Below are 10145 nucleotides of genomic sequence, written 5' to 3' on the forward strand. Positions count from 1 at the left end.
GCAATAATCTACAACTACAGCAATAACCAACAGCAGCAGCAATTCAGCAGCAGCATAGCAGATCTGTTCCGCCAAGACCAAATACATTAACATAGTCATATCCATCACCACTCTAAAATCTTCCGAGAGTTGTCATGATAGAAATATATATATATATATATATATATATATTAATTTATTTATTTTCAGTGCTGTGTCTATTTCAGGTAATAGACAACAAGACCACTCAGTAGGTTTTGAAACAGAGCCTAATTAATTTTATGCATATAAACTTTGACCCCAAGATCAAATGTTTCAGTTGTTTGGATCAAAATGATACATTCACCCTTTAAGGACAATGAAACCCCAAAATCAGTTCTTATGTCGTTACGTTGGGTGTGGATATTAAATGGTCTGGCACCTGAGTGTCCTGATTTTTAACATGCTTGTATAATGGAAGCTCACTAGACCTAAATTATTCTACCTGGAATGAGGTTGCAACCCTAACTGCATTGTCTTGTAAAAATGTCACATTTGTCATGTTCATACTCTGCGGACTGAATTGGTTTGACACCAGCTTCACAGAAGACATGAAAGATAAAATTTGATGCATATAAACTTTGACCCCAAGATCAAATGTTTCAGTTGTTTGGATCAAAATGATACATTCACCCTTTAAGGACAATGAAACCCCAAAATCAGTTCTTATGTCGTTACGTTGGGTGTGGATATTAAATGGTCTGGCACCTGAGTGTCCTGATTTTTAACATGCTTGTATAATGGAAGCTCACTAGACCTAAATTATTCTACCTGGAATGAGGTTGCAAGCCTAACTGCATTGTCTTGTAAAAATGTCACATTTGTCATGTTCATACTCTGCGGACTGAATTGGTTTGACACCAGCTTCACAGAAGACATGAAAGATAAGACAATACTTGCAAAAGTCTAGGAAAATTAAAGTTGCACCTGTCCTTTAAATAGCATATGGTAAGCAGATTATGCAAATGGCTTTGTGGTTGTTTAAGCAGTTTATTTGCTCCTGTGTGACAGGACCACGGCCATTGATTGCCATGCTTCATTGGTCAACCTTGTTCTGGTGGTGTTTCATTACTGATCAGATAAATAATGAATGACCAACCCTTAGAAATGTGTCCGAGACAGCCGCCATTCTCTCAACCTGCTCAAGCAAGACAATGCCCGCTGTCAACAAACAATACTTCTCTGGGGACTGGAGCAAATATAATTTCCTTTTTAAAAAGGTTAGCATCATGAGATTCTACTAAAATGCAAATGAGCTCCAAATATTAAAAAAAGGACCCAAAGAACTTTACTTTGCAATTGATAGTTAAGTTGTATAGATTCTTTGTCTTTGGCAGCTGGTTAGAGAGATGCTTGTGTTGCTGTAGGCTTGGAAGCAATTGAAATTCAACATTGCGGGGTAAACGGCACATATGGGGCCATACAAAAAATGTATTGCCTCAAAACAAAAGACACTGAATTGTGATGCCAAGATAAGATAGTAGAAGCAAGAAGCGCAAACTATATTTCCTCTGTTATGGATATATGAAGCTCTCAGCCACAAACAAGTTCACTAGACTCATACAAAATAGCCTTGAGGGTTATTTTTCTTTGCTTTAATTTATTTGAACGTTTCACGGGACATATAACATCAAACAATGTCATCAAACATTCACTAATGTGCTGCTGCGATGGATTCTTCTTTTGGGAGTCTGCATTATTGTCTGATGTTCAGAGGAACTGGAAACTTAGCATATATATATATATATATATACATACATATGTGTGCATGATGTGGGGTGGATTCATTATACATCTTTGGATGTCTTCCATTCTCTGGCATGTGTCACTTCAGTTGGAACAAAAGAGTTACTGTGTTTGTACAGTGTGAAATAGGATTTTTCGCAGTCGTAAATAAAACAAAGAGTATGTTTTACAAGAAAATTTGATTTTTTTCTTTATGTGAGAAAATGTGTTAATTGCTATTTCTTTGTAATAGCTCAATTATTTGTACTAATTGAAGTGAAAATACATTTCTACACCAATTGTATGTATTTATTTATTTATGTAGTTGTCATCTATGAAGTTCAAAGTTTGTCACCTGTTTAAGAACATAAAAGAACAAGAAAAATCAGATATAAAATCTCTAAGATCTCAAGTGTTTCTCTTAGACATCATGGATGTGTGTAACATAAGATTTGTCCTATAATCATCTTGTTATTCCAACAAGAAATCAGAAACCTCAGAATTTAATTGAATTAAACAAAAGGACAAGAATTATTGTGAAGAAGTCCCCAAAGAGATCTCTTTAATATCTCAGTTGTTTCTCCTTGACAGCATTGAGATTAAATGGAAAGCAAATGGAGATGTTTAACTGAGGTTTCCTGCTCTTTTGGATGTTTGTACTTTGAAAAAGTACCATAGTAATATTAGGATTGTGCTAAGGCTTGACAAGATACCAAGTCTTAGATTTCAATATAAACTTAAACGAATAAATAGACCCGGAACAGACCAAATTATCTGGACAATTCAACCTTGAAAAAATTAAAAATAAATAAATAAATAAACAAACCATTTTCTCTCAAATGCTAGTAAAAGAAAAAAGGCTAAAGAAGAAATAGCTAAGAAATGGCAAATAACACATTAAATGTGAATTTTCAAGTAGAAAGTCTAGAAAGTTGGTATTTTCTTGTAAAACATGCTCTAATACGTTATATTTACAACTTGAATGGCGCCGCAGCATAAATGGCTGCCCACTGCTCCGGGTGTGTGTTTACGGTGTGTGTGTGTTCACTGCTGTGTGTGTGCACTTTGGATGGGTTAAATGCAGAGCACTAATTCCAAGTATGGGTCACCATACTTGGCCATATGTCACGTCACTTTTTTTTTTTTTTTCCCAGTATAGAAGAAGCCTTAAGCAAACATCTCCATTTGTTCTACATTTAATCTCCTCACTGTCTAGCAGGAGAAACAACCGAGAGATCAAAAAGATCTCATTCATGACTTGTCTTTTCTATGGGATAGCCAATACACTTTGGGTAACCATGCAAGAGAAAGACAGGAAAATTTGCTGTATCAGGACAGATGTTCCCATTCCACTCCAAGGATGCGTGGAGCGGGTTAGACAGGCAGGTTAGGCATAAACCTGAGGCATGAGAAGTCACGGGTCGAGCTCTATATGCGTATGTGTGTATATAGATAGATAGTTAAGTAGATGTATATTAGGCCCTGCTTAAATGCATGAGAGCGCAATATGTAGGCTTCAATGGCTTCTAATGGACCACAAATTCTCTCCTCACTGTCAGCCACACACTGCTTGCTAAAAATAGGAATGGGACTGTGTTTTTTTTCTCTTCTTTGTCCTGTCATCTAACATGACATGCAAAGCATTCATATTCTCCGCAGTTTTTGTAATTTTTTAATCTAATTTTATTTATGCCCCCGCCCCTTCCACTGCCGTTCTACCTGGATCCTCAAGAGAGATGACAAAAACCATCTTTGTTGTCTTCACACACCGTGTTTGCTCACTGCTGTCAGCGCACGCAGTCTGTAGGTGTCATGTGGCATGCCTGACCGTTCAGTGTTTGATTTCATGTCAATACAACTGGGAAGCCTTTCATTCCTCGCAGATTCTCTGGGACTCTGGGGTGTTTTATGTTTCAGTTAATTTGCATGGAACTGTTTTATGTCGTTTTAAATGACATTGTAACGAAGAATAGTGTGTGGTTATTTTCCTTCGGTGGAACTGTATGAGGAAGAGGTTGCTCCGGGGATTTATTTTTCCTTTAAATATCAACTTTGTCCTAGACATGTCTCATAAAGTTCCTTTGAAGACAAAACAATACAAAAGAAACCATCTTTGACATTTAGCATATAGAATATACAGATATAAAATTAATGTGAATAGCAGATCAGATCATTTGGTCTTGGAAGAATTTTCATAGAATGTTCATAGGAATGTCTTACTTTTGATTGCAGATTTTAGTATGATCTGAGCAAAACTGGATACGATGTGAGAAGTAAGATGGTCTTCATCATCATCGCCGATATTTCTCCTGAAATCCTGAAATCTCCCAAAATAAAAACTGACACAACAAAGTAGTCATATGAATCATATTAATTTAACAATTCTGATTCCTAACAGTTTCAGTAAAACATATTTTTGGACATTTGAGGAATAAATATTTTGCCAAATCATTAGATGTGCAAAATATGTGTTTTACTATTAGTATTATTATTATTATTATTATTTATTTAGGAGGCATAAATGCAGTCCAATAATTAATTAAATTCATTCATTCATTCATTCATTTTTTAATAAAAAAATTATTTTTGAATGATTTTTTTTTTGTTTTTTTTTTATAAAATCCTACTGTCAAAACTTATAAGAAATCTGATGAAGCTGTATTTTTTGATTGCTCAAACGAAAATATTCCATAGCGTTTTTCGGTGCTGCTGAATAGTGATGAGTGAAAGACGCAATGAAAATGCCATGGTGCTGATTCGGAGCAAGAATGCATGCGCATGAAACATTAACGGTAATTCTGTTCCAGTAAAAAAAATAAATAAATGATTCTGAATAAGAACCAGTTCTTGGTTCCAAACCTACAAAAAAGAAAAAGGCAACTGTTGAATGTTGAAGATAAACATTAATGTGGAAGAACCTGTTCATACTGAGATCACTGACTTGTGTATTGTTTATGGACAACTCATTTCTGTTTCATTCAAATTAATCCTGATATATAATTGTTTGCATAGTGAGATGATTATAGGACACATATCTTAAAGCACACTCATCCAGATGTTTGAGGTAACAAGGTCAGGAAAACCATTCTAATTATGCACAGACAAATCTCACAGGATGTCTGCTGCTGAGGACTGATGTAAAGTAAATTGTGCATCATTCAGAATGTCGTGGTAAAATATAGGATATGCATGCATACAAATGCTTTGCCTTTATTGTGAAAAAACAGTTTGGTTGCTTGATCTACAAATTGTGAGACATAAGACTGTTTCTTGATTAGAATGTAATTATCCCAGTAATTTGAGATACTTAATTATTTCCCTAAGTATGTAATGTGATATAATCATCACTATTATCATCACCATCAATGACGCAACCAAATTATTCATTTAGGAATATTACAGTGTTAGTTGCTGTATAAAATGTTCTAGTGTTCCACTCAACGCTTGTATGCAATAACGAAATGCAATACGTTAGGAACTTGTAAATATCTGTATTTAGGCACAGATTTTTTTTCCAAATCATAGCCTGTTTATTTCACTAGATTCAGCACTGTGAACTTGCAATAATTCCCATAATTCAGTGTTATTTTATGAGTTTGTTTACTGCACACAATAATTACCTTCCCTTCTCTCCCCTTGTGTTGTCTTTTTAGATACAAAGAAGGAAACAAAATGCTGGCCAGGATCATTTTTGTTTGCTCCTTCTTTGCTGCTGCTAGTTTTGGAGATACTGAGCCTAAGGCATTGTACGGTGGAGCTTGCAAATCTTTGTGCACCTGTGAAGAGAAAGATGGACACTTGTACATGAACTGTGAAGACAGAAACATAAGCAAAATCTCAGACATGAAGGTACCATCAGATATGCCTTTGCATTTAAACCTGTATAAAAATGACTTAGTGGAGTTACTTGTAGAGGATATGGATGCTTTCAAGAACGCCGTCACCTTGCATCTTGGTGCAAACAGCATACAGGAGCTTGAACCTGGCGTGTTCAGTGCGCTGGGATCCCTAAGAAAGCTGCACATAAACAGCAATTTCCTGGTCATGCTGAAGGAGGACACATTTCATGGCTTGGTCAATTTGGAATACCTTCAGGCTGACACCAACTTCATCCGGGTCGTGGAGCCTGGGGCCTTCAGCAAGCTTGTCCGTCTTAAAGTTCTGATCCTCAATGACAACTCCATCGAGTTCCTTCCAAGCAACATTTTCCGCTTTGTGCCTCTGACACATTTGGATCTGCGTGGGAACAAGCTGCAGACACTGCCGTACGTGGGTTTCCTGGAGCATATTGGTCGTATCATGGAACTCCTGTTGGAGGACAACGACTGGATGTGCAATTGTGAAATCTTGCATTTGAAGGTCTGGATCGAGAACATGCGGGCGCAGTCGTCTATCGGCGAGGTGGTTTGCAACAGGCCTGAGGATCTTAGGGGCATTTCTTTGGCCAGGGTCAAAAGGGATTTACTTTGCCCCTCCCATGCCGACATCAATCTCGAAGAGCCATCAAAGTCTCTAGACATGGTTGTCACCCCATCCACCAAGGTTGTTCAGATACCGAATGTCAACGATGGCACAAAAGTACCCACACCTGCAAACGGCCTAGGGACATTTTGCGTGCCAATGTGCTCTTGTCCTCCCCAAAGCATGGGTTTCTTAATGCACTGTGAGGACCGAGGCATTCAAAGGATATCTGATATAGGCATTCTTGAACAAAGCCCAACCAAGCTGTTTTTGACAGGAAATATGATACAGCGACTTTTCAAGTACGACTTTGTGACGTACGACAGTCTGGAACTGCTCAATTTGGCAAACAACCAAATAGACTACATTGACAATGAAACCTTTCTGAGTTTGAGCAATTTGAAAAAGCTGTACCTGAATGGAAACAGGATAGAGAAAATCTCAGCAACAATGTTTCTTGGCCTTCACAATTTGGAATACTTGTACTTGGAGCATAATATCATCAAAGACATTGAGGCCGGATCGTTCAACCCTTTGACAAATCTAAAGCTCCTGTTCCTAAACAACAATCTACTCAACACTCTCCCTGCGCAGATATTTCGTAATGTGCCCTTGGTGAGATTGAACCTAAGGAAAAATGTCTTTATGCACTTACCGGTGAGTAATGTGTTGGACCAGCTCAATTATTTGGAGCAAATTTATCTTGAGGACAATCCTTGGGACTGCACTTGTGATTTGGTCAGCCTCAAACAGTGGGTGGAAAAGCTAAGCAAGGACACCGTGATGGGTACCATCTTATGCCACACTCCTCAAAAACTGTCTACTGCTGAGGTTAGAAACCTGAAGCATGATGTTCTCTGTCCTGGCTTGGTCACCTATAAGTCCTTACCTGGAGACACCAAGGATGCTATTGTAGCCACGCCTGCGCCAGGGGTCAGCACCAGCGGCTTCTTCCGGTCTCTGACAGAAGCAGTGCCACTATCGGTGCTCATCCTCTGCCTTCTCATCCTCTTTCTGACCTTCATTTTCTGCGCTGCAGGGATCATTGTGTTTGTGCTACACCGTCGGCGGAGACAGGCCAAGAAGAAACAAGCCGAGGAGCAACCTCGCGAGAGCAGTCCCATCCACCTGCACTACAGCATGTACGGCCAGAAGACCACCCACCACGTAACTGAAAGGCAAGGACCCGGCATGTACGACGAACCTTCCCGTAGCCCCATTGTTCAGGTCTGCAGAAACCCTAGTTACTGCTCTCAGCACAAACAATACGAGTTGGATGAGTACGACAGTGAGAAACCTAAGCATTTCTGCCATAGCATCCTCGACAAGGAGAGCGACTCCCTCCTTACGGGACCCAACGTGAAGTTCAGGGCCGTCACCGACTACCCTGCTGAGTTTGTGAGTTTGGGAGATGCCAGCTCCTTGTACAAGAACATCTTAGAAAGGGAACGGGAGCTCCAACAGCTCAGCCTCAGCGAATATCTCAGGAAAAACATATCACAGTTACAACCAGCGGTGGACATGCAAGTCCCCAACCACCACAAGGAGCTTAAACTAATGGAGACTCTTGTTTATACAAGGCCACGGAAGGTCATGGTGGAACAGACTAAAAACGAGTACTTTGAACTCAAAGCCAACTTACATGCAGAACCAGACTATTTAGAAGTCTTAGAGCATCAAACGACTTTCAACTGAGATAAGTACACTGTATACTTTGATTTGACAAATGATACTCCAAGTGCCTTGACAGTTCATTCTGAGTTCTGATTTAGCTCAAGAGATATAATAAAACAACGTCAGAGTAGAGACAATTCTCACGATAGGATCATTTGATGTGGACACAATGTCTAATTTCATGTGGACCTTTGACGTTAGCATTGCAGATGATGGATTATGCATTCTAACAAAATTCCAGCCACACTGAAAGAGTCACAAACAGTTGTCTTTGGACAAGATTGGCTTTGATACCAGAACATTTGTTGTGCATTGAGGTTAATGCATTCTCTTTATGTTTGGTAGGGAAGGCTAGCATAGAGTAACTTCACCTTTCTATCTGTATCTCTTATTATGTACGTGACAGATCTTCAAGCACTGTTTATCTGTAGCAATGGAAGAAATCGTGTTTTCTTTCTTTCTTTTCTGTCATACAGAACATTTATGGTTAGTTAAATGATTCCCTGATTTGCTAAGTTTTGAATTAAACATTCCCAACACAGTTTTTGTTCATTAAATATTAAATAATGGTTGTATGTGGATTGCAAGATGTCTGAAAATTGCATTTATTAATAAATCAGGCATCATCAAGAGCGAGTAGCTTTCCAAGCGGCTATTGTATTGACCCTGAGGTCAGACTTTATGAGTGGGCTCATTTATCGTGCCTGAAATTGGCCTCTCACCTGGAATTCTCAACACGCCTGGAGAGTTTGTTCAGAAATCATGTCACACAGACCCACTTGCTCATTACCTCCACTGCTTCTGATATGGACAAAAACTCTGCTGGGCACCCTTGGAGAAAATGAAAAGAAAAGAATTGCACTACTTAAAATACCATTTAAAGGTGGTTGATGACAATCACATTGTTAGGCAGCACAGTCTATGCCATTTTCCCCATAGGAAAACCAAGTAGTGTAGCTTCTGGTTTGTATAATAGTGTTGTTTAAAGTTCCTTTTGAAAACACAAATCATATCCGATTATTTTCTTTCAGCATGACAATTATGCAGGGTGTTTTGTCTTCATTATCTGGCTGGAGAAGAAAAGAAAATATATATCTATATATGTATAGAGAAAATATGCACACACATTATTGTGTTAAGCCTTGAAATGTTTTACTGTATGGAAGAGCACCATAGCTTTATTTTGTACAAGTGTGGATGATAGTTATTTATTCTGTATATTTGTATGTGTGCCTTTAATGTGGTACCAATTAAGCTGTAAATAAAAATAAATAAATGAATAGAGTGTATTGCAATAATATGGGAAGTAACACAAATAGCACGAGTAAATAAATAAATGAAATAAGGAGGAAAGAAATGGACAAAAATAGAAGAATCATATTATTTCAGTGGTTTTCAACTGGTGGGTGACATTGTGAAAAAAGAGTTGATAGCATCTCACACAGCAGGGAAAAACAATGTTAAATGGAAGTAATAAAATGAAGCAATTAAATCATACAAAATTAGGAGGATAGCCAAAGAGTTTAACATTTAAAAGATATGTCAAATCAACCTATACAGTATTCTGGTCTGTCACTTGATAGAAGCTAGTCAAATTAGACAAATGTCAACATGGAGAGACTGCTTGACATGTCCTCAAACCAAGAGCAAATATAAGATCAAGACTGCATTAAATATGGGTTACACTTTAACAAAACCAGTCAAGAACCATCTATGATTTATACTTTTCTGGTTTATGAACTAACAGTAATAACGGCAGCTTCTTTGAGAATAAACATATCAAAAAAACATGTTTTAAAACATGTTCAGTTGTGAAAATGTATGATGTTTCAAAGATAGCATTGAGATGATTACATCTCTAATACCACTGAAGCCGTAAATCGCACCCAAACATCCCATAAAAGTCACTCACGTCAGTTTGTGAACTTGACAGCTTGCCATAGCCAAACATAATTCTGTCAGACCCTCGTTTCTCGAAAATAACCTTTTTTGAGCGCGCAAGCAGTGTGCGACATTCAATTGCTCCTTAGAATGCTGAAGGCTTCTTTTCATCCACTCCACACTTTCATCTTCCCTTTCTCCTCGCTTAAGTGGCTTTCCAATATTTTTCCATTAACCATCAGATAGAATCATTCACATCAACCTGAGTAATTTCCGGCCTCCCTTGAGAAAAGGAAGTCACCTGGGCAGGAAAGGCTTAGAGCACTAAAACAAAATGGATGGTTGCAAAAGGGCGGCCAATGACTTTTGACAAGTCGCTCGTTGCA

At 38.2% G+C, this 10145-nt stretch overlaps 1 protein-coding gene across 2 annotated transcripts in view; it reads left to right on the forward strand.

Moving 5' to 3' along the window:
- The window catches only part of LOC107674010 (SLIT and NTRK-like protein 6), a 16905-nt gene extending 8427 nt beyond the window's left edge, over positions 1-8478 (forward strand). For both annotated transcript variants that reach the window (XM_016467869.1, XM_016467868.1), the window contains exon 2: positions 5397-8478. In XM_016467869.1, coding sequence (XP_016323355.1) covers positions 5416-7899 — 2484 coding nt within the window. In that variant the 5' untranslated portion in view covers positions 5397-5415 and the 3' untranslated portion in view covers positions 7900-8478. The remainder of the gene's footprint in view (positions 1-5396) is intronic.
- The last annotated feature ends 1667 nt before the right edge of the window (positions 8479-10145 follow it).

The sequence above is a fragment of the Sinocyclocheilus anshuiensis genome, unplaced genomic scaffold (assembly GCF_001515605.1).
Source record: "Sinocyclocheilus anshuiensis isolate Anshui unplaced genomic scaffold, SAMN03320099.WGS_v1.1 scaffold348, whole genome shotgun sequence".
Lineage (NCBI taxonomy): Eukaryota > Metazoa > Chordata > Actinopteri > Cypriniformes > Cyprinidae > Sinocyclocheilus > Sinocyclocheilus anshuiensis.